Source organism: Balaenoptera ricei, chromosome 10 (genome assembly GCF_028023285.1).
Source record: "Balaenoptera ricei isolate mBalRic1 chromosome 10, mBalRic1.hap2, whole genome shotgun sequence".
In the NCBI taxonomy this organism is placed as follows: domain Eukaryota; kingdom Metazoa; phylum Chordata; class Mammalia; order Artiodactyla; family Balaenopteridae; genus Balaenoptera; species Balaenoptera ricei.
Window position 1 is genome coordinate 42,057,057 of NC_082648.1, and position 25,868 is coordinate 42,082,924.

At 55.4% G+C, this 25,868-nt stretch overlaps 2 protein-coding genes across 9 annotated transcripts in view; one reads left to right on the forward strand and one right to left on the reverse strand.

The window, feature by feature from the left end:
- The window catches only part of PRPF40B (pre-mRNA processing factor 40 homolog B), a 20,898-nt gene extending 4,236 nt beyond the window's left edge, over positions 1–16,662 (forward strand). For 2 of the 6 annotated variants that reach the window (XM_059935838.1, XM_059935833.1), the window contains exons 2-26: positions 2,269–2,349; positions 3,242–3,385; positions 3,696–3,761; positions 4,451–4,478; positions 4,703–4,728; positions 4,865–4,975; positions 5,264–5,384; positions 5,466–5,490; positions 5,724–5,924; positions 6,153–6,282; positions 6,366–6,430; positions 6,969–7,133; positions 7,233–7,341; positions 7,713–7,863; positions 8,581–8,714; positions 9,384–9,498; positions 9,647–9,738; positions 13,896–14,012; positions 14,240–14,377; positions 14,590–14,685; positions 14,935–15,021; positions 15,238–15,415; positions 15,667–15,728; positions 15,842–15,985; positions 16,087–16,662. In XM_059935838.1, coding sequence (XP_059791821.1) covers positions 2,332–2,349; positions 3,242–3,385; positions 3,696–3,761; positions 4,451–4,478; positions 4,703–4,728; positions 4,865–4,975; positions 5,264–5,384; positions 5,466–5,490; positions 5,724–5,924; positions 6,153–6,282; positions 6,366–6,430; positions 6,969–7,133; positions 7,233–7,341; positions 7,713–7,863; positions 8,581–8,714; positions 9,384–9,498; positions 9,647–9,738; positions 13,896–14,012; positions 14,240–14,377; positions 14,590–14,685; positions 14,935–15,021; positions 15,238–15,415; positions 15,667–15,728; positions 15,842–15,985; positions 16,087–16,179 — 2,616 coding nt within the window. In that variant the 5' untranslated portion in view covers positions 2,269–2,331 and the 3' untranslated portion in view covers positions 16,180–16,662. Of the gene's footprint in view, positions 1–2,268; positions 2,350–3,241; positions 3,386–3,695; positions 3,762–4,450; positions 4,479–4,702; positions 4,729–4,864; positions 4,976–5,263; positions 5,385–5,465; positions 5,491–5,723; positions 5,925–6,152; positions 6,283–6,365; positions 6,431–6,968; positions 7,134–7,232; positions 7,342–7,712; positions 7,864–8,580; positions 8,715–9,383; positions 9,499–9,646; positions 9,739–13,895; positions 14,013–14,239; positions 14,378–14,589; positions 14,686–14,934; positions 15,022–15,237; positions 15,416–15,666; positions 15,729–15,809; positions 15,986–16,086 lie in introns of all 6 variants that reach the window. The other 4 variants (XM_059935837.1, XM_059935836.1, XM_059935834.1 and 1 more) reach the window with 3 other exon arrangements.
- Positions 16,663–16,943: 281 nt separating this feature from the next.
- Positions 16,944–25,868, reverse strand: part of FMNL3 (formin like 3) — a 55,641-nt gene continuing 46,716 nt past the window's right edge. For 2 of the 3 annotated variants that reach the window (XM_059935846.1, XM_059935844.1), the window contains 16 exons: positions 25,443–25,592; positions 24,907–25,008; positions 23,650–23,929; positions 23,127–23,195; positions 22,913–23,037; positions 22,511–22,713; positions 21,498–21,732; positions 21,291–21,359; positions 21,083–21,163; positions 20,849–20,978; positions 20,069–20,229; positions 19,651–19,752; positions 19,200–19,292; positions 18,785–18,908; positions 18,534–18,650; positions 16,944–17,863 (listed from right to left, as the gene is read on the reverse strand). In XM_059935846.1, the coding sequence (XP_059791829.1) occupies positions 18,559–18,650; positions 18,785–18,908; positions 19,200–19,292; positions 19,651–19,752; positions 20,069–20,229; positions 20,849–20,978; positions 21,083–21,163; positions 21,291–21,359; positions 21,498–21,732; positions 22,511–22,713; positions 22,913–23,037; positions 23,127–23,195; positions 23,650–23,929; positions 24,907–25,008; positions 25,443–25,592 (2,016 nt within the window). In that variant the 3' untranslated portion in view covers positions 16,944–17,863; positions 18,534–18,558. The remainder of the gene's footprint in view (positions 17,864–18,533; positions 18,651–18,784; positions 18,909–19,199; positions 19,293–19,650; positions 19,753–20,068; positions 20,230–20,848; positions 20,979–21,082; positions 21,164–21,290; positions 21,360–21,497; positions 21,733–22,510; positions 22,714–22,912; positions 23,038–23,126; positions 23,196–23,649; positions 23,930–24,906; positions 25,009–25,442; positions 25,593–25,868) is intronic. The other variant, XM_059935845.1, reaches the window with a different exon arrangement.

The following is a 25,868-nucleotide window of genomic DNA, read 5'->3' on the forward strand; positions in this document are numbered from 1 at the left end:
GAGAGAAGGAGCTCAGCATGGGTGAAGTAGGCAAGGCAGTTGGGGAGCAAACGTGCCACAGCCTCCCAGACCCATTAAAGAGTTTTAAGCAGGGGAGTAACGTGCGTGGCCTGAGGTTGGAGTGGGTGTCGGGAGACCAGTCAAGAGGCCACTGAAGTAGGTCAGATGAAAAAAGAGGGTGGTAGGGGTGGAGGAGGAAACGGAGAGAAATAGATGGATTCAAGAAATCTTTAGGAGGTAAAATTAACAGGACTCATTGATGTATTGACAAGAAAGAAGGAGGTGTGGTGAGTGGCTCACAGATTTCTGTCTTGGACAACTGTATGAATGGTGGCAGCAGTCTCTGAGATGGGTGACCCTGGAGCCTGGGAGGACCCAAAGATGGTTATGTAGCATCTGGGAGGTTAGAGAGGATCCTGAGGCAGCTTGGGTGGGAAAGCGTGGCACAGAGAATTGGATTTCCTCCCGTGTTGATTGGTTTCTGACTTCCACGTGGAAGAAAGTTTCAGGGGGCAAAAGCAGGTCTGAATACAGGGCTTAGAGTATGTGAACCCTGTGAAAAGGTGATCCAAATTGGAGTAGTTTGACTTACCCTTCTCTTCTTAGGACAAGATGGGTGGGAAGAGAGGAAAGACAGATATTGCTAAAAGTAGAGATTAGAAGCATTTTTAAATGCTGAGCCTTCATACCATAGGGATAATTGGGAAAGTAGGGAAATTGGGCAGCAGTGAGCCAGCTCCTACCTTTCTATGGGACTCCTCCCTACCACCCCCCACCTTCCAAGCAAAGAGGAGGAAGGGCAGAGCCTTTTAGCTGCATCTCTGTGCCCTAGTTTACTTTAAAAATTTTTTTGAAAGGGTAAATATAGTCATATTCAAAGTTACAAAAGGGCAAACAGAATTCTCCTTTCCACCTGTGTCCCCATTCTCATTTCTTGTGTGCCATCTTTTGTCTCCCACTTTTATACAAGTAATAAAACTTTGCTGCACTTTGCTTTTTTCCCCCCCACTTGTTTATGTATCTTAGAGATTATTCCCTATCAAGACAATGAGCCTCTTCGTTCTTTTTATGACTGCATAGTATTCCATTTTATGTTTGTGTAAAATTCCATAGTTCCTTGCTGATATTTAGGCTATTATAGTCTTCTGGTTTTACAAATAATGTGGATCTGAAAACCTTGTACACACATGTAGGGCTATATCTATAGGATGAATTTTTAGAATCGGAAGGTTCTGTATAAAGAGGATTTGTTCCTTCATTTGTTCGTTCATTCACTTAATATTTGTTGAGTACCTATTATGTGCCAGACACTGTGGCAGATACCAGGAATCCAGCTTTCAACAAGTCAGATACGATCTCTGCCCTCATGGAATGTTGTTATTCTCTGGTAAGGGGAAACATATCCAAGCAAACATAATAATTACAAAATTGTTTATGTAAGGAAACTAAAAAGGGGATCAGAATAAATTGGAAGTGCTTTAAATGGAGTCAGGAAGGCGTTTTAGAGCAAGTGATATTTAGGCTGAGAACTAAGTGGGGTGATGTGGCTAGCCATTAGGTGTAGGATAGGGAGACCTAGGCTGTTCAAAGCTTCATGCACTGGGACGTGAGCTCAGAATCTGTAGGGGAGGTGATGGCCACTGAGTGGGGGGGCTGGGGAGTAAAGCTAAAGAGAAGAGGGAGGGAATGGGAATGGAAGATATCAGAGTGAGTGAGTGACTAAAGATGAGGCCAATTAGGGGAGGGGGCTGGTAGTAAAGAGAGGAGAGTTAGGGAAACTAGTACTTAGGAAGGACTAGTGACTATGTTTAGAGACCTTTGGGTTGAGTCTCTGTACTGGGTGAATTCAGGGAGGTGAACAGGAAAAGAGGCCACTTCCTCCCTGAGTACTTTGGGAATGAGAGACCTCTGTTTGCCTGGTTTAAGGGAAGCACAGCCTTGCTCACAGGCAGGAGGGTGGGTGAAAAGCCTTGGGAAGAGCCCATCTGTGCCTGTAGTAGAGCCTCCTCCATCTTTTCTTGGCTTTGGCAAAGTGGAAACTTCCAAAATAAAGATGACATTGAAGGAGCTCAGCCAGCTGGCTCTGAGCTAGCAGAAGAGAGAGCAGAGCTACCCAGGGCTCAGAGCTGGGGGCGGGCGGGAAAATGGGCTTGGAGACCCTTCCTCTGAACTTTTGCTCCTTTTTCATCCTCACCCCTCTGCTTCCCTTCTGCAAAAGCCCATCTCTTTGCCCATCCTGGGTCCTATGACTTTTCTCTCCCTCAACAGTCGGTTCCCGATTCTGGTCCCCGGCCCCCAGCAGCGCCTGCCCCCTTCCCACCGGGGCCCCCCATGATGCCACCACCCTTCGTAAGTTTTATGTCTTTCCCTGGGCTTGGCGTTTCCAGCCTGCACCCCCAACTCCCTAGTCCCTAGCACTGCTGCATCGCCAGTATGGTTTTTGTGTAATGCCCCCTTCTGTTGCCCTTGGATGAGCGATGGTTTTGCTTGGGCATCCGGGTGGGAGGAGCTGCTTTTAAGCTCTCAGTCCATAAAGTTGACAGTTCTCCCTTTGTCTTTTTGTCCTTGGGACACACAGGGGCTGGGGAAAGGAGAAGTGGATGGGAAAAGACACTTTTAGTGTGAGGGCAGGGTGGGGCTGTCTTTCTCTTTCACTGCTCCTTGTCTATATTCTTTTTTTTTTTTTTTTTGGCCGTGCCTCACGGCTTGTGGGATCTCAGTTCCCCGACCAGGGATTGAACCCGCACCCTCAGCAGTGAAAGTGCCGAGTCCCAACCACTGGATTGTCAGGGAATTCCCCTTGTCTGTATTCTTTATACAAAAAAGTAAGGCTGGAATAGCAACTGGTGGTCACCAAACTTGGGAAAAAGAGGTAGGAGGCAGGGGACTGGGGGATTTGGGACTGGACACCTGCCTCTGGCCCTGCATCTGAAAGGCCTCTTTGGGGACAGTCATTGAAGCAGTGGAGCCTTCCAGTTGCAGTCTGGTGGCAGTTCTGCCTCCCTTTTCCCTCTCCCTTCCCTGCCTCAAGAAGCTGCGTGCTTCCTGTTATACCCAGAGGGACCCCCTGTTATCAGTCTCAGTGGTGAGGAGGGAGGTGGTTTCATGCCTCTCAAACCGAAACCTTGGAATTATCTCAGAGCCAGGGTGGAGGGTTGGGGTGGGAGCCGAGTGGCTCTTTCCTGACAGGTGCAAAGCAGTGTCTTCTCTGCTCAGGATCTCTTCCTTTCCTCATTTTCAGATGCCTCCTCCAGGAATCCCCCCACCTTTTCCTCCAATGGGGCTCCCCCCGATGAGTCAGAGACCACCGGCCATCCCCCCCATGCCACCTGGCATCATGCCCCCAATGCTTCCACCAATAGGGGCGCCACCACCACTCACACAGGTAATCCTCTCCCCTGTACCAGGGCCTCAGAAAACCCTTGTCATTTTAGCTGCGGGTAGAGGTGAGAGTGGATATCTGGACTTGAGAAGCTGGGGTGGGGAGGGAGGGAACGTGGGGCCAGGCCCAGGTGGATTTGTCTGCTGAATGGCTGGAGGACACTCTGAGGCTCAGCTAAGAGCCCAGAGCCTGGGGATTGCCTGCGGCGGTGCCCATGTGAGGGTCACAGCCCCGACAGGATCTCTCAGGAACCTTCACAGCCTGTGCTTACCTTCACCTCGGTAGCTGGTTTTTGTCTTCTTTGTATCCATAGATACCAGGAATGGTACCACCCATGATGCCAGGAATGCTGATGCCAGCGGTGCCCGTCACCGCAGCGGTAAGCACTGGGGGACAGGAAGTAGGTTCTGCCCTGCAGCCCAGTGGGCCTGACTTGGAGAACAGGGACATGGCTTCCATTCTTTCCCTCTTCTCATCGCATCCACCCTCGGCCCAGCTGCACTCCCCACACTGAGTCCTCCTCTCCAGTCCAGCCATGTACTCAGCTCTTCTAGTTTCTCACTCTTCCCCAAAGCCACATACATTCTCTCTTTTTACTCCCTCTGCTATGCCCAGCTCCCTTAAGGAAACACACTCATGCCAGACACTGCTTACCCTCACAGAGTTAGCACTGTGGACACTTGAATTCAATTTCGTCTTCATCTTCTGTGTCTCTGGAGGAAGCAGCAGTACCTGGGGATCTCTCTGTACCTTCTTATGCTGTTGTTCAGTGTAGTAGAGTCTGGGTAGGATGTGGCATTTGGTATTCGCTGTGGAAAAGATGGGCCATGGAGGTTTACTCAACAAAATACTCTCACTTGAAAACGAAGAAAGGAGCTGCTGTGCAATTTCCCTCTGGGGTCTTAGAGCCATGGCCCCAGAGGGCAGGGGAAGCCTGTTAGGGAGCAGAGATCCCTGGGAGCAGGATACTTGGATCCTGGCCTGGCCTGCTTCTTCATCCCCCATGGCCTGGGTCTTGGGGGCCACTGGGCTCGGCCCCAACCCTTCCCCCTCCTCTTTCTTCGGCAGACGGCTCCAGGTGCGGACACCGCCAGCTGTGAGTCTTCTGGGGGTCTGTTCCCCCCAGGCTCGGAGGTTGGGGGGTAGAGGGGACCATGGACTAGAGCCCACCCCGGATCATGCCTGTTGGGATGCCAGGGATCCTGGGATGTTGATGGGACCAGGGGATATTTACTGGGGATGGAATAAGGGAGGAATAGATGGGGATCAGATAGGGGTTGGAGAAAGGACTTAATATGTTTCCTTTGGCTTCTTTTCCAGCTGCTGTGACTGGGACGGGCCCTCCGGTGAGTTCTTTCAGCTCAGGGGTCTCTGGGTAGAAAGGCTGAAAAGGGGTGCTAATCGTTAAATTTTTGGGGTGAGGAGAAGAAGCTTTGGGAAAGGGGCCTTGACCACCATTCTGTGCACCCTCCCCTCCCCCAGAGGGCCCTGTGGAGTGAGCATGTGGCCCCTGATGGGCGCATCTACTACTACAATGCTGACGACAAGCAGTCCGTGTGGGAGAAGCCCAGCGTGCTCAAGTCCAAGGCAGAGGTCCTGAGTGGGGCTTTCTGTCCCTTCCTTTCAGCTGCCCTGACCTTTCCACGTCCTTGGCTTCCCCTGAGTCTCTAACCATACACGTGGTTCCTCTGATCCCAAGATTCCTGACCATTCCCTGACCTCCCTAGGATCTCAGGAAGTCCACCTTCCCCCATGATGAGCCAGGCCAGGTGGTCGCTAAACACTCCTGTGTCCCCTACTCACTGGGTCCCCTTAGCTCCCCCAACTGTGGCTGGAAGGTATGCCCAGCCCACTGATGTTCCCTGGCCCATCCTCTTACAGCTCCTGCTATCCCAGTGTCCCTGGAAAGAGTACAAGTCGGACACAGGCAAACCTTACTACTATAACAACCAGAGTAAGGAGTCCCGCTGGACCCGGCCCAAGGACCTGGATGACCTGGAGGGTGAGGAGGGGGTGGGCCCAGGCAGGGGCTCTGGGTGTGGCCCTTGCTACCCTATAACCATGTTATCCTTTCCTGTTTCAGCTCTAGTCAAACAAGAGGCTGCAGGGTGAGTGACTTGCCCACCTTGCCTACCTATCCACCCGTACCTGGGACCACCTAAGGGGTGGGAGTGGCCTCTCCCCATATGATCCCTACTCTGTGGGAGGAAGAGCCAGCTCTCAGTCTCCTTGTGGAGTGGTCTGCTCTGGCCCCAGTCCTTCACAGGATAGAAAGACCAGCCAGCCCCTGACCACCTCTGTCCCTGCTCTACTGGACACTGCCCTTCCGGCTCACCTGCAGGAAACGGCAGCAGCCACGGACACTACAGCCTCAGCCTCCTCAGCCACAGCCTGACCCCCCACCTGTGCCGCCTGGCCCCACCTTGGTGCCCACGGGCCTCCTAGAACCTGAGCCAGGTGGGAGTGAAGATTGCGATGTGTCAGAGGCTGCCCAGCCCCTGGAGCAGGGGTTCCTGCAGCAGCCGGAGGAGGGCCCCAGCAGGTGAGGGCTGCCCCCCATGGCATTCCAGACGCTGGCCTCAGGCTCCCAGCTGGGTTCAACCCTTGACCTCTGCCAGGTTTCTCGGGAAGGGTGTGAAGATCTGGGCATGACCTCTGAGGAGCAGAAAATGGCTTCCCTGGGGAGCAAGGGGGAGTGTCCTGATCACGCAGGGCACTGAAAGCTATAGGGACTGGGGGACACTGTGGCTGAGTCCCCTTTGCCCCCCAGTTCTGCTGGACAGCATCAGCCACCACAGCAGGAGGAAGAGGAATCAAAGCCAGAACCGGAGAGGTCTGGCCTCAGTTGGAGCAATCGGGAGAAGGCAAAGCAGGCCTTCAAGGAGCTGCTGAGGGATAAGGTGCTGAGAGTGGGGCTCCCAGGGTAGGCCTGGAGGGGGCAAGAGGTGGGCAGGCCCCATGACCCCCGCCTGCTCCATTCCAGGCTGTCCCCTCCAATGCTTCGTGGGAACAGGCCATGAAGATGGTGGTCACCGACCCCCGTTACAGGTAGGTCTGGGCAGGCCCTCCAGACCTTGTTCATGGGGGCAGCTGAGCCAGGGATTCCCCAGGAAACCCCAAGGGGGCCAGAGTGAGGAGAGTGATAGATTGGTGAGTGTGCTGGGAAAGAGAAGCTGGAGAGCCTCCAGGAGAAGGAGGGGGAAAGGGATCTGACATGAGACATTCAATAAATGCTTGTTGAATTGAATTGATTTGAACTGAATTAATTGGGGAAACGGGGCTGGATAGGGCAGGGGCCTGACTGCAACTTGAGAACCCCAAAGCAAAAGGGACCAGTGTTAGCAGTGTCTTAGAGCCCCGTCTTGTCCCCTCACTGCTTCTTACCCCTCCCCACATCCCAGAGACCTACCTGTCTTGCCTCCCTGTGCCCTTGGAGCCCCTGCAGCCTGCTGTGCCCATGCACGGACACCTCAGTTAGTTCTGTGAGACCTGTCCCCAGTGTGCCATGACCCTGCTTTGTGGGCTGTGCAGCGTGGTTCAGGCTGACTCCTCTGTCCCCATCCCACTCCCACCCTGTCCACCCCAGTGCCTTGCCCAAACTGAGTGAGAAAAAGCAGGCATTCAATGCCTACAAGGCGCAGCGGGAGAAGGAGGAGAAGGAAGAGGCCCGGCTAAAAGCCAAGGAGGCCAAGCAGACCTTGCAGCATTTCTTGGAGCAGCACGAGCGCATGACCTCCACCACCCGCTACCGGTCAGGGGGCCGGGCTGGGGTGGGGCCTGGGAACCCCGAGAACCCGCGGGCCCAGTCTCTGTTCTCTGCCTGCCTACTCACAGCCCATATGCTCCACAGGCGGGCAGAACAGACCTTTGGGGAGCTGGAGGTCTGGGCTGTGGTCCCCGAGAGGGATCGAAAAGAGGTTTATGATGATGTCCTTTTCTTCCTGGCCAAGAAGGAGAAGGTAACAGTCACTGGGCTGGATCCATCAGTCACAGTCTCATCTAAGACCTTCCATGTCTTTGCTTCCTTGTGGACCCAGCCATTCACTTCTCGCTGCCCCAGGGTCCCAGCTCCTTACTCAGAAGCTGGTGTGGCACTTACACATCCCGCATTTATGCCTTGGGCCTACAGCTCTGGGTGTGGGAGGACAGGAAGGTCTCTGAGGGTTTGGTCTGTAACCTGTTTCCTTCCCCTTTCCGGGGACATGAAGGCCTCGAGTCTGGCCATCCCAGAGTCCCCAAGCTGCCTGCCTTTCCCCAGGTGTTCCTCTGCCCAGGCCCACTTGAGTAGCTCCGGCCTGCCCTGCCTCACCCTGACCCTGTGGCTCCCTAGGAACAGGCCAAGCAGCTCCGGCGCCGCAACATCCAGGCCCTGAAGAGCATCCTGGATGGGATGAGTAGCGTCAACTTCCAAACCACATGGTCCCAGGCCCAGCAGTACCTCATGGATAACCCCAGCTTTGCTCAGGACCATCAGCTGCAGAGTAAGCCTGGGTCTCCACTCCTTCCTGTCCCTTCCCTTTTCCTCACTGACCCCCAGCACCAGCCTCAAACCACTCCCCTGCACCTCCTGCCCTCCTGGATGTCTAGGAGTCCCCAGCACTTACTCAGTCCAGAACCTCTCTGGACTCTGGAGATCCCAGAATGCTTCAGGACACCTCCTTTCTCCCTCCAGGGTCCACTGTTGACCTGGACAATGTGTGTCCTTGTAGGAAGAGCACTGGGGTAGGAATGAGAAGACTTGGAGATGATTTTTGTAGCTCATGTGAATATGGTCTTAAATTGCTTGGTAGGGTGGGTCTTAAGTGGTCACACATGTTGCAATAAGCTGCTGTTGGCCTGTCATCACAGGCAGTATCTTCAGATATTCACCTTCTGAAGCTGTATCAAAGCCTGATTGATTCCCAGTCCCATAAAAAATAAAATCTCAGATCCTGAGATAACTGTTTTCCTATGATGACTTCTAGTAACCAAATTCACAAGAGCTGAACACTTCTAATTTTTTCTCATATAATCAAGGAACCCTCCTCAAGAACCATCATTCCAATAGCCTCTCCTGCAGAGTCCCCTGCTCCCCTAACCCCACCACCCTGGGTGTCCCCAACACCTACAGGGGCAGCATCTTTGAAGCACTGGGGGTTCGGGGTCTGAGAGGGTGTCGCGCTGGTGCGGTGCCCACTGAGCCTCCTCCCTGTGGTTAGACATGGACAAGGAAGATGCGCTGATCTGCTTTGAGGAGCACATCCGTGCTTTGGAGAGGGAGGAGGAGGAGGAGCGGGAGAGGGCCCGGCTTCGGGAGCGGCGCCAGCAGCGCAAGAACCGGGAGGCCTTTCAGGTATCTTTGCTGCCCTCTGGATCAGAGCTCAGCTCTGCCCCAGACCGTCACCTCTTCACCCGTGCCCTGCCTCGTCTCGGCCAGTCCCACTGCTTTCTCTATGCCCAGCCCTGTCCCAGCTCCACAAGGCCTCTCTGTGCCTGCACTTTTGCTCCCGCTGTGTCCCCTCAACCTTGGGCTGTGCTCCTCTAGGGAGACTAGATGTATGCACCACCCAGAAACTGCCAGCAGAGAGCGCCCTACAAGCATGGCTCGCCAGCTAGGCCAAGTTTATTTCCCTTCACTGGGGAGCCAGACAGGCATAGCTAGCTTGTCCCCCAGCTTGGAGGTGGCATTGGTGTTGGTAGTGGTGGGGGTTACTTGGCTGTAACACATTTGGGAAGTTGAAACCAAGTCATGGGAAGATAATGCTGCAGGCAAGTTTCCGCTTCTTTGCCTCCCGGTCCGGCTCATTTTCATTTTAAGTCTGTCCCCTTCTGTTTTACACTCTCTGCTTTCACATTGCTCTCTGCCTCCCCATCTGTATCTCTTCATCTCTGCCTCTTGCCTGCATTTCCTCAGTCTGGGTTGTCCCTGCCTCTCTCTGCCAGCTCTTGTCTTCTTCCCCAGTCTTTGGCTCTGCCTCCCTCCTTTTCTCACTCTCCCTGTAACTGGCCTCTCCCTGCTTAGACCTTCCTGGACGAGCTGCACGAGACAGGGCAGCTGCACTCCATGTCCACCTGGATGGAGCTGTACCCAGCAGTCAGCACTGATGTCCGCTTTGCCAACATGCTGGGCCAGCCGGGTAAGGCAGCCGGGCTCCCCCTCCTCTGGCCTGGCGTTCTGCCCTGCCAGCCTCTCTGCACTCCCAATCCCTGGTCCTGTCCTCAACCCCACCCTCAAGCCTTGGGAAGCTGCCGCCCGCCAGGCCCCCCTCCCTCCCTTCCCCGCAGGCTCCACCCCTCTGGACTTATTCAAGTTCTATGTGGAGGAGTTGAAGGCACGATTCCATGATGAGAAGAAGATCATTAAGGACATCCTTAAGGTGAGGGAAGCCTGGGCCTGTGGATGGAGGCAGGCTGGGTGCAGGGCAAGCTTCCAGGACAGAACTCCCCAGTAAGGCCTGTTCTGTGGGAGCATTGCAGCTCGGTTCAGGAGATAGCTACTGTGATCCTTTACTGTGCGCTGGGGACACACAAATGAATAAGATGCAATTTCTGCCCATAAGGAGCTCATGGTCTAGTAGGAAGATAGACATGACAATGGCTATACAGAGGGGCAAGTGTTACTACAGAGAATGGAAAGAATTGCCATTTGAACTGCACCTCTAAGAACGAGTAGGTGGCGGAGGGTGGAGGTCCTGGGCGTAGGGTACCACAGGAGCAAAGAGGAGCAAGAAGCACGGCTAATCATAAACTCGTAGCCCACAGATATGTTCCTTCTGCCTGTACAGAGTTTCAGAAAAATTTGGAATTTGATGCTAACATTTTAAAATCAAGAGATTACAATTAAAATCTGGATCTTCAGCGTCTCTTGGAAATTTGGATTATCTAGCAGCACTAGGCTGGTTTTGTGAGGCATTCAGTGGACTTGAGCTGAGATGCCACTGCCTTTTAGAAGGGGCCTGTCTTCCTTATCTATCCTCACTCCTCCCTATCACCTCCGTGATGTGGGAGCTAATTCACCTGCCATTTCCTATCGCACATGCACGTTGGAGAATTCTCAATATCCATGTCTGTCAAAGGGGGAAAAGTGAGTGATGGACTAAGAGAGCCCCATGTTTCAGAAAAAGATAACAAAGAGAAGCATGTTTCTTTGTGGAAGTGAAGACCATTCTCATGGGTTTGAGAGGGCAGTGTGAATAGTGGTTAGGAGCAAGGCCGTGAAGGCAGACTGCAGGGGTAAAAGTCCAGCTTAACCACTTACAAATTATGTGACCTTGAGCAGATTACTTAATCTTTCTGAGCATGTTTCCTCGTCTGAAAAATGGGGAGTATTCCTTCAGACTTCACCTGATTACCAAGGGGAGTAACTTGGTACCTGAGGTGGAGAGGGTCTGAGAATAAAGCGAGGAATGTCCCACTGCACACACATTTCTTTAAAGTCCTGTGTCTTGCCTTAAAAATTCATGCAGGTGTTGCATTTTAATACCATAATACTTCTCTGTTAATATAAACTTAATATTTTAAAATTACTTACCATTAGGTAAGATGTATCGTATTGTCCTGTGGCTTCCTCTGTTTCTCTGGAACCACATGCCCCAGTTGGGAAGGAGAGCCCTGCCTGTAAAATTCCTTGAATGCTAAAATAAGGAATTTGGATTTTTATCTTGTAAGTAATGGGGAGCTGGGAATGATGTGATCAGCTGATGTCTTGGAAAAGCCCAGGTGGTTGTGTAGAGCAGCGCTTGCAGCCAGAGTGCTTGTATGCTTAGGGGTAGGCGTGGTAGGAGGACAGGACTCGAAGCCTCAGGATACTAGAAGTGTTAGTGACCAGTGATCAAGATAAATTCTGAGCTTGAGTCATCCTCTTCTGACTCACCCCCAGACCACTTTCCTGCTGTTGGGGCCATTTGCTAGAAAAATCCAGGCAGCATGGACTCAAGGCAGGGTTCGAAGCATGGGGGGTGAGTAGGGAGACCAGGCAGGAGCTGCTGCAGTGATCTAGGTGGGAGTGAGCTCGGCGGGGGCAGTGGGGATGGCCAGTGAGCAGAACTGTGATGTTCCAGTAGTTTCTGAAACTCCCTAGGTCTCCTCAGAGGGGCCTTGGGACAAGCTGGAGGGGGTGGGGGAGTGGGGGGCACTTATGCTCCTTCCTCTATTTTCAAGTGTAACAGCTTGTTTCTCTTTTATACATCGAGGTTCTGCATAAGATTTTTATGGAAAAAAATGTTTCTGCTGTTAAAAAAGAAAGTTTAAAACCAGTAGGCTAGAGTCACGCAGAAGTAGAATTGACGGATTTTTCTGTGAAACTGAGGGAAGGAAGGAGTGAGTCGGAGATGTCAGGAGTGGATCGATGGCACCATTGGTAAGGATTAAGCAGGAAGAACAGGGCTGGAGAAAATAGGAATTCCACTTCTGGAATTATTCTCAAAAGCAACCTGGGGCAGGGAGGAATAAAGCATGTACCAAATTTTAAATAGGATAATTATATAAAGTAGAAATATCTAATCCAAGGAGAGCTAAATTTTATTGGACTCTTAACTTTTAGCCACAGAGCGGCCGGTACTGCTGACAGGCCTGTGGGAGTCCTATCCTTGCTGAGTCCTGTGTCTCCACACCTTCTGAGAAAGAATCTTCTTTAGACAATTCCTCCTTCCTCTTCCCCGTTTTGGGCTCCTGCCTATGGAAGGCAGATGAACCCAGGGCTCCCTGAGACCATCTACCAGCCAGGCAGACTGTGATGGTACCTCGCATCCCATAGGGGTAGTGCAGAGTCCTGGACTTGGAATAGCTGAAAGACAGAAGATCTGGGCCTGAGAGATCCATGGGAGTAGGGTGGGGGGCTCCCAGGAAATGAGTTCTCTTGGGATCTGCTGAATTTGAAGTGTCTGCGAAATATCCAGTCTAGTATGGGTCTGAAAATTAGGAGAGAGGCGGGGAATGAGATTGCGAGGGACAGTGTAGATTGAAAAGACTAACTGCAGGTCTCAGGGGAACAAGCATATGCAAGAGAGGTGGTAAAAGAGATCAGAGACAGGAGGGGACCCTGGAGAGGGGAGCACTGAAGAAGTGAACAGAGGACGAGAAGAGTGGGGAACAAGAAGGGGTCCTTGGAGTTGACTCTTGGGACATGAGCAACCTCTAGGAGAGCAGTGTCCGTGAAGAGGGCAGAGTGAGTGCAGCACAGGCTTTAGAGTTGGGTAACTCCTGGCTGTTTATTGGTTGAGACCTCTGCAAGTTATATAATGTCTCTGAGCCTCAGTTTCCTAATCTGTAAAATGGGGGTGATAACACGTGCAAGGTCGTGAAATTAAATAACATTTGAGTGTCTTGCTTATAGTAGGCTTAACAAATGTTTGTTTTCCTTTGCGCTGCATTTAAAGATTTTGAAACAAAGGGAAAGAAGCAGAGGTTGTTAGCTTGAGGAAGGTGAGAGCAGGGTGTTCCAGGTTAGGTGAGCTGTGTACTTGATGGAAGGAGCCAGTGAAGAGGTGAGACTGAAGCTTGCAGTTCCCTAAGCGAGAGAGATTGGTATGTTTGAGGAGAAGGGCTGGAGAGCATGGGTTGAGGAAATCCTCTTGGAAGAAGCAAGAAGAGTGCACCTCTGCCATCAGCAGGAAGGCCGGGGCAAGTTCGAGCTGAGTGGAGGGAGAGGGAGGGAACCTGGGCCCGTGCCCCAGACCTCGCACGCCAGTGGCTCCGCTTTCCACTGAGTCATCTTGGGCCAAGTGAGAGAACTCTCCTAAGCCTCTGCTTCACTGGGGTGTTTTGAGGCTTAGGTGAGAAGCACAGCGTCAGGTCTGTGTGTGGTGTTTTTAATAGTGTTTTGGGAGTTGTACACCTGATGGCCTCTATTTTTCCCGTGGATGAAGTGATCTGTGTGGGTGTAGTGCTCAAAAGTAGGGGCTTTGTTGTTAGAAAGACCTGACGTAGAATTCTCGTTCAGCCGTATATTAGCCCTGAAGACCTTGGGCAATTGCTCTAGTTCCTCCAAACCTTGGTTTCTTCTTCTGCATACAATTAGGATACTAGGACTTGTGCTTAAATTCAGATACGTGCGGATTAAATGAGATAGTGTGTGTGAAACACTCAGCATGGTACCTGGTACATAGTAAGCACTCAATAAATACAGCCAACGGGTGGGACCTGCAGATGCTGGAATGCAAGGAACTTACTGAGCAGCAGGAGGACCCAGCAGGGGCTCAAGCTTTAAGCCAAAGGGACAAAGAATTAATTGTGAGAAACACAGGCATCAATCACACAGGGAACACACACACCCTGCACACCCGCCCCTGTGATCCAACCCCCGCCTCCAGTTCCCTGTGACAACCGAGCCAAGGGTGGGCATGGGAGTCTTAATTATCAGATGGTGAGGACTTGGACGACTTGGTCTCCAAGTGCATCCCGTTCCTGTGGATCCCTTCTGGGGTAGGGGGCTACTTGAGCATCCTGTAGTCTGACCCTTGCCTGCCCTGGAGGCCAGCCAGCTTCAGGTTCAGGCCTGTGGTGCCCCCTGCTTCATGCGCTGCTGTGCCCACAGGACCGGGGCTTCTGCGTGGAGGTGAACACAGCCTTTGAGGACTTCGCCCACGTCATAAGCTTTGACAAGAGGGCTGCTGCGCTGGATGCAGGCAACATCAAGCTGACTTTCAATAGTGTGAGGGGCCGCGCGGGGTGGGGCTGTAGCCAGGGCTCCGTTCTCGAACTCGTCCCTCACTCTTGTTCCGTGCCTTGTCACTCACTGCCCCAGTGTGACTCTCCCCCCAGTTCAGGGAATGATAGTAGGAGCCCAGGCTCCAACTTCCCACCTTTTAAGGTATGTCTGGGTGAGTCGGGGCGCCCACCCTCCTGGGTGACGCTGTTCTGTGTCCTGTCTGCCCTCAGCTGCTGGAGAAAGCAGAGGCACGGGAGAGAGAGCGGGAGAAGGAGGAGGCACGAAGGCTGCGGCGCAGAGAAGCTGCCTTTCGAAGCATGCTGAGGCAGGCTGTGCCTGCTGTGGAGCTGGGCACTGCCTGGGAAGAGGTCAGGACTGCAGCCTGGCACCAAACACCACCCCCTCAGTCCTGAGGGCAGCGGTGCTTCTCCACCACCGGGGACCCACCCCAGTCATACATAGCACAGCTCGGGGCCAGCTTCGGCTCCCTTCCTTCCTCTGCCCCAGCCCTACCCTGTGCTCATGGCGGCATCCATGCTGTGCTGGGGCTGGTCTGATCAGCAGTGCTCTCCTGTTCAAGGTCCGTGAGCGCTTTGTGTGCGACTCAGCCTTTGAGCAGATCACCCTGGAGTCGGAGCGGATCCGGCTCTTCCGGGAGTTCCTGCAGGTACTGGAGGTGAGGCAGAGCTTCTCGTCCTCTGCATCTGCCCCAGGCTCTTGAACACCTGAGGCTAGCTTAACAGAAGCCTCGGTAACCTCTTATCACCAGGGCTCTCCTTTCCCGGACAACTAAGGAAGGGGAGGTCTTAGGGTACCCTGGATAGACCTAAGGCCCTAGCCTCAGAAGAGGAGGCAAAACCGTATTGTAGAATGCAGGGTCCTTCCTGGGGCTAACCTTCCTCACCCCTCCCTCTGCCTCCACCAGACTGAATGCCAGCACCTCCACAGCAAAGGCCGGAAACACGGCAGAAAGGGCAAGAAGCACCATCGCAAGCGTTCCCACTCGCCCTCAGTGAGTTGGCGGGTAGAAAGGATGTGGGGTGAGGCTGGATTGTCTGGGGGAAATAAGAGGCACTTTTCTTGCTTTTCCCCTACATCACCTCCCCTGGAGGAAGGTGTGAGGATTCCTTTGGCCCTGGATTCTCCTCTCTGTCCCCAGTTCCCATACTTGAGGGCCTCTGGAGCCCAGGTAACCTCTGTGCTGACACGTGTCTGCCGATCTCCCCAGGGCTCTGAGTCAGAAGATGAGGAGCTGCCCCCACCATCTCTCCGGCCCCCCAGGCGGAGGCGGCGGAACCCCTCGGAGTCAGGCTCTGAGCCCTCTTCCTCACTTGATTCTGTTGAAAGTGGGGGTGCTGCCCTTGGGGGACGGGGTTCCCCATCCTCCCGCCTTCTCCTTGGATCAGGTAAGCTGTTGGGAGCTGAAGAGGAGGCCTTCGGGGAGCCCCACCCTCTGAGGGTAGAGTGGATTGGGAGGGCTGCACCTGTCGGAGAGTAAGGAGAACTTCCCGTCCCTGCCCAGGCAGGAAACGGAGAGAAGGAAGGAAAACCAGACTGAGACTTCCTCAGACAGGTCCCTGTCTGTGAAGAATGAGCAGAGAAAAGGATGAGGCCTCCCTTCTCCCACGGGACTTAGTGGGGCTTTTTCTGTCTCCAGATCATGGCCTTCGGAAAGTCAAGAAACCAAAAAAGAGAACTAAGAAGAGAAGACACAAGTCGGTGCGTAGAGAAGGAACTTCCGTCCAAGGCCCTGCTATTTTATGAGATGTCTTCACCCGCCTCCTGGGCTGTTCTCCACAGGAACTGAGGAGGCGGGCTCTGGGCTCTTACAGAACAGTCCTGAGAGCGAGACAGACCCTGAGGAGAAAGCGGGCAAGGAGAGTGAGGAGAAAGAACCAGAGCAGGACAAGGACAGGGACCTCCGGCGGGCAGAGCTCCCTAACCGCTCCGCAGGCTTTGGAATCAAGAAGGAGAAGGTGAGAGGCAGGCACCCGGCCCCAGCCCAGTCAGCGCTGTGCCCAGGCCTCGGCAGCCCTCGGGGGGAAGCTGTGGGTGAGCTGTGCCTTTGCTCCACCAGACGGGCTGGGACACGTCGGAAAGCGAGCTGAGCGAGGGTGAGCTGGAAAGACGGCGGCGGACGCTCCTGCAGCAGCTGGATGACCACCAGTGACCTGATGAGGCACCGTGCCTCGGGTCTGTGTGAGGCTGTGGCCTAGTTTACCCTCGCTGTCTGCCCCAGACTTCTTCCTTAGTTGGGTCTGTGTCCGCTTTTCCTCAAGTAGCCCCAACCCCAGCACACCATCGCCAGCACCTCCCAAGGCTGCTCGCGGTGTTCAAGGGTCCTCCCAGCTTCCCGGACAGCTAGTGCGGTCCTTGCCCTCAGCCCCAGACCAGCGATTGGTGGTGAATGCCACGTGGGTGGGTGGTGCCAGTAGATAAAATGTGAGAAGGGGCCCCCAGGAAGAGTGACAGGCTGGTGGACACAGCCTGGGTGGCAGAGGGTGGGGACCTTACCCTCTAGCATCAGTACCTGCTCCTGCCTGCCCGGGTCCTTGGGGCACCACCACTCCTTCCTCCAGCCCCGGGGCCCAGTGTATGTGTGTTTCATTTTGGTTTTGTTTTTGTTTTTTAAATAACAATATTTATAACGTCACCAGTGGCTCTTTTGTCTTCTCCATGTGCTTGCACTGGGGCCGGCTGGGGCCGGACAGGTGCCCGCATGGCCAGCAGGGGGCACTGGTGCCTCACAGCAGGCCTGCCTCCCTTTGTGTGGCTGGAGCCCATCTAGCCAGGTTCTCCTTCTCCAGGCTTCCGCACTCACCTCCCCCAAGCGTGGCAGCTCTGCCCAGCCTCCTTTCTATCCCCATGGCTTGGGTCAGCCTAAACGGCCAGCTTAGCCCCCCCACACTCAGAAAGAGGAGACAGAGTCAGGCCTGGTATTTCAAGCCTTTGTTGAGAGAAGGAAAGTCTGGAGTTTATGTACAAGAGAGAAGGAAGTGGTACATGTACAAAAAGGAGTGGGCCCCTGTATTCCCTCCCAGGGGCCGAGAAGAAACCGGCAGGGGACGGAGAAAATAGCTAAGACCGACATGACCCCGCCCCTGCCAACAAAACCTAGCTGGGGGAAGGAGGTGAGGACGTTCTTGGCACACCCTTTCTCTAGGCAGAGAAGACTAGTCCTCTGCCCACCTCGGCATGGATAGTCAGCCTAGAACGCAAAGGGCCAAGGGCAGGGAGCGTGGCGTCTCTCCTCTCCCCTTATCACTAGGGCACACGGCCCAGGCTTAGGAGAGCCTTGCTCCTGGTAAAAGACGATCTGAGACTGGCAGGGCCCCAGGGCTCCCTAAGCTTGGACACTTCTAGATCGCAGCTGACCATCGGGTTGCAAAAAGTAAGGGGGGAAAAAGGAAGGGAAAATTGCTTTCTCCTCTCGTCCCTCTGGCTCTAGTGATGGTGGGCCTAGGTGCCCATACATAGCCTAAAGCTGGAAATGGTTTTCTCCAGCCCTGAGCTGACCCTTGAGGAAATGATGTTGAAGACCTTGGGAGCAAAGTGCAGTACTGGAGGCACCAGGGAAGTGCCAGGCCCTGAAAGACCTAGTGCCCACAGTGGCGGCAGGCAAGATGCAGCTTTGAGAGCTAGGGTGGACGCTGGGTTGAGAGCAGCGTAGCCCTCTGCTGGGCCCTTGGCCAACGCCAGGGCTTCAGGTCCACTGGTTGGACTTGAAGGACTCAGGGTTGAAGTGCTTCTGCCTCCAAGAAGGTCTCAGTGGGGGCCTGGAGCCCGAGGGGGGCCAGCGGGCGGTGCGGCACTCCTGGCTTGGTGGCAAACGACAAGGGGCTGGTGGTGGAGGCCTGTAGGGGAAACAGAGGCCTGTGAACAGGCAGGGAGGCTGGGCCAGGCCCACCTTCTGAGGGGCTAGCCACACAGGCAGGGCCAGCGAAGAGCCAGCCGTGAGGTCGAGAGAGACTGGAGGGGATGGTCAGGGAGATTTCTGGGGTGGGCTCTGCATGTTCAGAAGAACAGGTGGGGGGTACTAGAGGCCACTGGGGAGTGACAGAAACAAGGTGGACTCAGCAAGATCTAGAAGCTAGGAAGAGACCCCCAGGCAGATTGGATATCAGGAAACAGGTCAAGGGTCATCTGATGCCCCTGGGCAGAAGCCACTGCCAGAGCTCTTACAGGAGGCAAGGACAAATGATACCTGGGCCCAGGACCAGAGACTCTGCCTCAGTGATCAGTGGCGGCACGCCTGGTCCTGCCTGTTTTGGCAACTCCCTACCCCTTGGGTCTTAGTTGAAGCCAGACAGCATTAGTGGGAGAGAGAACCACTTCCCTGAGGGCACATGCAGGGAATAAGCCATGCTTCTCAGAGCATGGGGCATGCAAGGGAAGGAGTATGTGTCCCCATCACGAGGCTGCCAGAGAATGGTTCCAAGTCATGCAGGAGAGGAGGCACCTGTGGGACCCAGCAGGAGTCCTGGGAGGTGGGCATGCAGAGAGGGCAGCTGTGGTGCCCAGTACCTGTCAAGGGCCCCAGCCTTGGGGGTTAGCAGTTTGACTCATCATGATGGGCTGCATCACAGAAGAAGCGTGAGCCCCGCTTGGCAGTACGGGCCGTGAAAGGGACACTCTTCAGCACTGTGGCCCAGGAGAGAGACACAGTGGTCAGGCCCCATGGGGGTGGGGTGGGAGGAGGAGGGCCCAAAGGCCTATGGTTGGGGTTTGGGAGCTGGGCCCAGTGGCCAGGCACCAGGGACGGAAAAGGGCCCCACCTGTGATGATGTCCTCAATGGTACCATCCTTCCCCTCGTAAACAGGCCGGTGCTCCTTGGCCTGGCGCCGCCTCAGCTCTGCAATTAGCTCCTGCTGTTGCCACTTGTTCCGCTGGGATGGGGTCTAGAGACGAGCATTTGAAGGGAAAGGGAGTCACCGCTAACGTACCACGGGGCTAGTTCCTGCCCCAAGATGCAGTCTGAGGATGCCCTTGATTGTGCTCGCCAGCCCAGCCCCCATCATTGCCTAGGAATCCCCTCCCATAGCCCCCCCTCTCCATCCCTTTGGACTCCATCATCAGGCCCTCTGGGTGGTCTGTGGGCTCCAGTTCTCCATCTCCTCTCCAGCTCTCTGCTCCACCCCCTCCTAATCCTTTGCCGTGTTTTCCAGGCCCCAGTTCTTGGTCCCACCCACCTTGGCATCCAGTTTCTTGGCTTCCTGAGCCAGCTGCTTCTCCCGCATTACCTCCTCCTGCTTCTTGCGGGCTTCGTTCTCTTGTTCTGCTTCCTAAGAACCATGAAAGATGGGGGCGGGGTGTGTGTGTGTGTGTGTATGTGTGTGGCTCACACGGGCTGTGAGGGGAGGGGCTGACACTGAGGGTGGAGAGTGGGTGTCGGTGGGACCAGCAACCCCAGGTGGCCACTCTCTGGAGGGGCACTTCCTGCCCCAAACAATGACAGGAAGGGCCTGGGCCCCCACCCTGCCCACCAGTTCACAGCTAAGAGGCCTGTGGCCAGCTTCCATCGCTCCCTCGCAGGACTCAGAGGAGGAGACGGAAAAGGCCCAAGCTTGAAGCCCAGCCCTCTCTCCCGCTACCAGTTTTCTCTCAGCCAAACTCCTCTTTAAAAGCCTCTCTTCTGCTCACCTTGTAAGAACGAATGAATCGGACAAATACTGGGAAGAATACAGAAGGAGGCGTGGTCTTGGGACTCTCACCGAAGTAGCGCACAACAGCATTGTAGGCCTCCTGGGGAGGGGGTGGGCAGAAGGGGTCAGCCTGGTGGGGAACGAGAAGCCGGGCTCCCAGCAGGGGCAGGAGGCCCACAGGAAGCCGCAGCCCCCCACAGCCCCTGTGGGAGGGCAAAGAACTAGGGGCTCGCCAAGCCCCCTGGAGTGCGTCTCCAGACGCAGCTGCCTGCCACCCCCAGCGCCCCCTCTACCCCACGATCAGCCAGCCAGCTGCTTGACGAAAGTTCTTTGACCCAAGAACCAGAACTAAGCCCGCCAGAGGCGCACGGCACCTTGGCCCCAGCCTCTCCCACCCACCTCCACCCTGTGCTCACCTCGGCTGTCTTGGCATCGCGCTGGAGCTTGTCCAGTTTGCCTTCGTTGGTGCTAAGGAAGTTGCGCAGGACGCTGTTGTCATGTATGCTGCACTCCCGCCGAATCAGCTCCATGCCCCGGCCCAGCTCCTTCACGTCTAGCAGCACGTTCTCCAGGGACACTGTTGTCACCAGAGTCCGGGCTGAGGACTACAGCAAGCTCCAGCCCTCCCGCTCAGCATGGGAGCCCCACTTCCAGAGCTACCGGCGTGGACAGAGAGGGGCGAACCAAGCTAGCCAAGCTCTCACAGGGGCAAGGAAAAGGAAAAGAGGCCGCGGGCTCCTGACCCCGAAGGTAGCAAGGGAAGGTGAGCCGCAGACTGCTGGGCTCCAAAACAGAGCTGCCCCACGCCTGCCCCAGTTTCACGAGGGGGGGCAAAAATAACAGCCACCCTAGGTCTGTGGGGGGCTTCATGGGTTTTCTAAGCACTGCACATACATCACAGAGACACAGGCTCTGGGGCCAGCTTGGGGGAGTTGGCAGTGAAGAGCCTCCACTGCCTTTCCCGTCCAGCTCCCACAGCACCCAAGTGGAAAGGGCCGGGTGGGGCCTGGTGCCTGTAGGAAAGCTCCCTCTGGGGTGGCCCCTGCCCATGGCCCCAGCGGAAAACTTTGAAGTGGTCGGAAAAAAGAAAACAAAAGCAAGAAAGAAAGGCACCCAAGTGCTCCCCCTCCTCATAGCTTCCAGGGATTGTCCTGAGCTGGACACGAGGCAGGCTTGCTGGGCCAGGCTCCCCTCACCTGCTGCAGCTTTCTCCACAAAGTGCAGCTCATGCCAGAAGTTAGCCAGGTCTGGGTATTTCTCCTTTACCGTCAGGGCGATGAAATGCAGCAGCGTCATCTTCCTGTCAGTGGACTTGGTGTCCAGCAGCTGGCAGAGGGGGACAGGGGTCAGTGCAAGAGGGCTGAACACCCTGGCTCCACGGCCGCTGCCCCCTCCAGCTTCCTGGCCACTTGCTGTCCCCACCATCTTACCAGATCCAGGCTCTGGAGCTTGAAGCCGTACACAGCGCCCCGCTTGCTGCTGTTCATGTAGTTCCCCAGGGCAAGTATGATCTGTCCAAAAGAGGCACGGGAGGAACTCAGGGCAAGACCCGAGGGCTCCTTCCTCCTCTCTGTATAGCGCCAGGCCCCCACCCAGGACCTGGGAACCCCCGGCACCTCCATCCCAACCTCTCCCCACCTCCAACATCTGCTTCAGCTTCTGTGAGGACTTGACGGAGGCAGAGGCTGCAATGATGGCGTTGAGTTGCTGGAAGGCAAGATGAGTAGCTGAGTGGCCCCATGCCGGGATGCGGCAAAGTCAGGGAGGGGCTGGCAGGGGAGGCGACCGGCAGGTAGAGGGCGGAGGGGCGGCCGCAGACAACCATGATACAGGTGGGGGCCGTACCGGCGTGAGCATCTGCAGGTTGTCCTGGAAGTTGCCCAGGAAGGCCATGCCAGCCATGCGCTGGGTCAGCCGCTCCACCTTGCTGAAGAGCAGCATGAAGCGGTCCTCGGCCGCCAGCTCCTCCAGGGGCTGCCGCTCCCGCTCGTACTGCCGCAGCAGCTTCACCTCAGCCTCTGTGGGCAGGAAGCGCATCAGGCACTCCACGAAGTCCACGGGTAGTGTCTGGAGGTCAAACCTGTGTAGGAGGGAGGGACCACCTCAGGTCTTGCCTTTGGCCACATTATCTGTCATCCCTTCATTTTTCAGCTCCTATAAGGACGGAGGGTGGGGTCTTGAGCAGCACACAGCCAGAGGCAGAGGACTCACTGTCTCACCTCCAGTAACTCCAGGACTGGTGTTACTCAGCACCAGTAGCAATCCTAGGGTCACATTCCATGCCCTGTTTAAGAGCCCTTCGATGTCTTCCCTCTGCAACTAGGGAGAAGTCTTAACACCTGGACGTGGCTTAGGAGGCCCAGCCTGCAAGACCTCCACTCGCCTCTCTACTCTGTCTCTCCTACTCCCCTCCTTACACTAGAGCCAGAGTCAATTTTCAGTACTCAGGGCACCATGCCTCTCCCTCCAGGCCCTGACCTGGAGTTCATATACATCCTTCAGGTCGCAAGTGAGACATCACCTCCTCCAGGAAGCCTTCCCTGATCACCAAGCTCAGCTACCTGGCCCTCCCTGTTCTCCCAAAGCTGCCTGTACCTCCACTACCTTGGTGTTGTCACCCAGTGTTACTGGACTGTTCCCATTAGACTGGGAGCTCCTTGAATGAAGGTCTGGGCTTACTCCCCAGTACCTCACACAGTACCTGGCACACAGCACAGATGCAGTAAGTTCTGGCCAAGCCACTGGATGACTGAGGGAGTTCTGTCAATGGACTCCAGGGAAGGCTAGGATCCTAGGTGGAGATCCTAGGTGGGTTACCAACTAGCTGGGGACCAGGGCAAGGTCAGTGGGAGCCTCACGTGTGGATGGCCCTGCAGATCTCCTCAGCTGAGCGGCCAGCCTTGCGGAGGGTGATGGCCAGGTTCTTGGCACGATTGGCTTCCAGCAGGGTCACCTTGCTGGCAGCCTTTTGTGCTGTCTTGTTCTTGGAGCAGATGAGGTCAAGGGCAGGGCCCTGGGCTTTTGTCTTGAACAGTTCTTCAAACTTGTCCAGATCCAGGTCCTGGCAGGAGTTGATGAGAAGGGAAAATGCTGTGGCCTCATCCTACAAGAGGACCCCCTGGCAGCACACCAGCATCAGCTCAGCTCTGGTACATGGAGGGCTGAGTCTGAGGGCTCTTCCAAAGCCAAGAGATCTACCTTAAAGGGCAACCTGGTCCCCAGCTCCCAACCCCAGCCCTGAGGGCCCCAGGCCCCGCTACCTCCAAGATCTTCTCATCATCAAGTTCGCTAAAGACAGTGCCGCTGATCTGGTTGGGTTTCAGTGCGGTCCAGTTGAAGACAGGCAGCCGGAACTTGGTCTTGATAGGTTTCTTAATGCGAATGGCTAATTTGGAAGGAGGATCAGTGAGGCAGGAGCCAAGGACACACTCCCTCGGTCCCACCAGCCCTGCCCAGAGCCCTCGGGACACTCACCTGACAGGCCTACTGTCAACACCACAGAGGGAGCAGCGCCGGGGAGAGGTGGGGCTGGGGGACACTTGTCTGGGAAAAGAAGAAATAGCACAGTGACCCAGGGGCCAAGAGACTCCCCTCTGTCCGCCCTACCTGTCCTTAAAGACTATCAGGGAAGGAGGCTGCATGAACTCCCTGCCCAAGTGGCTCCCAGGGGTCCTAACTGACGGGGCAGGTCGTGCTGTCTCTGACCCACTCTCTCCTGCTTTGGTCTAAGCCCTCTCCTTGGATGTCTTCAGAGGAATCAGGAGCGGCATCTTTACGCTCCTTAAAACAGATCCACATCTGCTCGTAGACATCCCTTCCCTAGTAACCTGAGCCTCCCTCGGATTCTAACCTTCCCTCAGCCTCTCCCACCTGACTTTACATCCTTCCAGCCACATCCCCAGTTTCTCCCTGTGGAGATGCTGCTGACTGGGCTTTTGGTCTGGCCCCACAATAAGGCTGCACCTCTTGCCTTTTACCAGGTAAGGGTCCTGCTTACCTGGTAACGGGGGAGGTGGAGGGGGCAAGGGAGGAGCCGGCGGCGGAGGCAGAGGTAGGGCCTCCTCGGGGGGCGGGGCCGGAGCCAGGAGGTCCAGGTCGGAGGGGGGCATGCCCTCATTCAGTTCCTCAGGGCCCACCCGGGCCAGGGCCTCGCTGCCCACTGACTCTAGGTCCCGGGCGGTGGGCTCCAAGTGGCATCGGCGCTGGAAGGCCTCCTCCTTCTCTTTAATGAGCCGCCGCAGGGTGTGTACCTGGTGGCTCGTGTTCTCGTAAGTCTCCTATTGGGCAGATAGCACCATTAAGAAAAGAGCGCCTGAAGGCGCAGCAGGCGATGCTCCTGGGAGTGAGACTTCCTACCCAGGGGTCTCTGGGAGGGCGCTCAGAGGCAGAGGGCGGCAGAAACCCAGGGAAAACTGGAACGCAGCAGAACCAAAGAGGGGGGGCCGAAGAGCAAGGCTGCTTGGCTGGCACCCTGCAGTGTCCTTCCTCACTGCTCCAGCCCAGTCTCACTGGTCCCTCAAGGCCCAGGTAGAAGGCTACCCTTGTGAAACTCTCCTTGACCCACCAGCAGCCTGCTATGGCGGCTCTCAGCCCTCTGTGCCTCAGTCCTGCTCTCATTTCATTTGGTTTGTATAGTCGCTCAGTTGGAAGCCCCCTACAGACAAGACCCTGCCTTATCCTCCATACTCCCAATTCAGCGCTTCAGCCTCTTAGCAGGGGCTTGGCAGATATGTACTGAGCTCAACAGAGCCAGCATAATTGTATTCCTGTGGAAGAAGAGATGGGTTGGGGCATGATTTTATAACTAACAAAAAGTTAGGTGAGGGACAGAGAAGACACTGAAATGTGAGGAGGTCCTGCTCTCCAATTTGGGATACCTGGTGGATATCCTAATAAACAGCCCCAAGTACCTGGGCTATTCTGAGCCTGTTCATTACGCTGGGCTGGGGAAGCACGTGGAGGTGCGGGTGAGGGAGAAGCAAGGGGGTGGGCTGGCAGGAGGAGACAGGGGCTCCAGAGGTGCCCCACCTGCTCCCACCCTCCTGTGTGTGTGTCTGGCCCACTCTGGCTCCAGCTTCCCTCTCCAGCTAAAACATGGGGTGAAATCATCAGCCCACCCTCATTTGAGTGCCTCAGGGGTGAATTAATATCTGGATTCTCGAGGACTTGACATGACTCAGGAACGAAAAGCAAGATCCCCAGGCCCCAGCACCCAGTACCAGTCAGGGGCTCCCTTCCCCATGTAACCCGGTACCTTGATGCTCTCGAGTTCCTTCTCCCGCTGCAGCAGCTGCTTCTCTAGCTCTGCCACACGCATCATGTTCTCATTCTCTAGGTCCAGAAGCTTCTCTGTGAGCTGCAGGATGAGAAGGGCAGGTTTGGGGATGGCCCTGAAGTCTGGGCACTCAGTACAGTCTGAACCCCAGTCAGGACCCAGGCCCGACCCCTCCACCCAGGGCCCCAAAGGCAGCTTGGCCCAGTGGCTTCCCTATGTCACTACTGTGGGCCCAGGGTCTGAGACCACATGAAACAGTACAAGGCAAATGGCCACATCTGCCTCTCTCGAGCCTGAGGCCACCTCACACCCAGTCCTGAGGTCAATGTGTGTTCCACCGCGGATGAACTAGTGCCTCAGCCAGAGCATGCGCTAGAGAGCCCCAGTGGATTCTGAGGCTTCCCTGAGGCTCAATCGGGAGGTAAGTAGGTCAGTTCAGGATTCCTGGGACTCAGATGTCCCCACTCTCTCCCCACCCTCAACAGTGGTTCTGGCAGCAAAGGAGGACCACCTACATGGGACACATGCTCCTCCAGCTCTTCCACCTTCTCCAGGGCCACATTCTTGGTCTCGGCATCCTCCAGCAGACCCCCCACATCAAACACGTTGTCCAGGTATGCCTGGATCTGCACCTGCAGCTTCTCGCTCTCTGTGTGCCTTGACTTCTGGGGAAAAGCAGAGAGAGTAGTAGTTGGGGGAGCCTCCTCATCAGCCTCCATGACCCCTTCATAGAGCCTAGGACCCAGGGAGCTCCTACTGTAGCCGTGTCAGATTCTCGCCCTGTGGAGCTGACTGACTGAGGAGCCCTCTGTGCAAAGGCCAGAGTCCCAGGTCACAGAAGACAGGCCAGGTGCCGGGAGCATCCGTGACTAGCCTCTTGTAAAAGAAAAACTCCTTGTGATACAGCTAAGCTGGTCCTCTTCCCCGAAGCGCCTCACCCC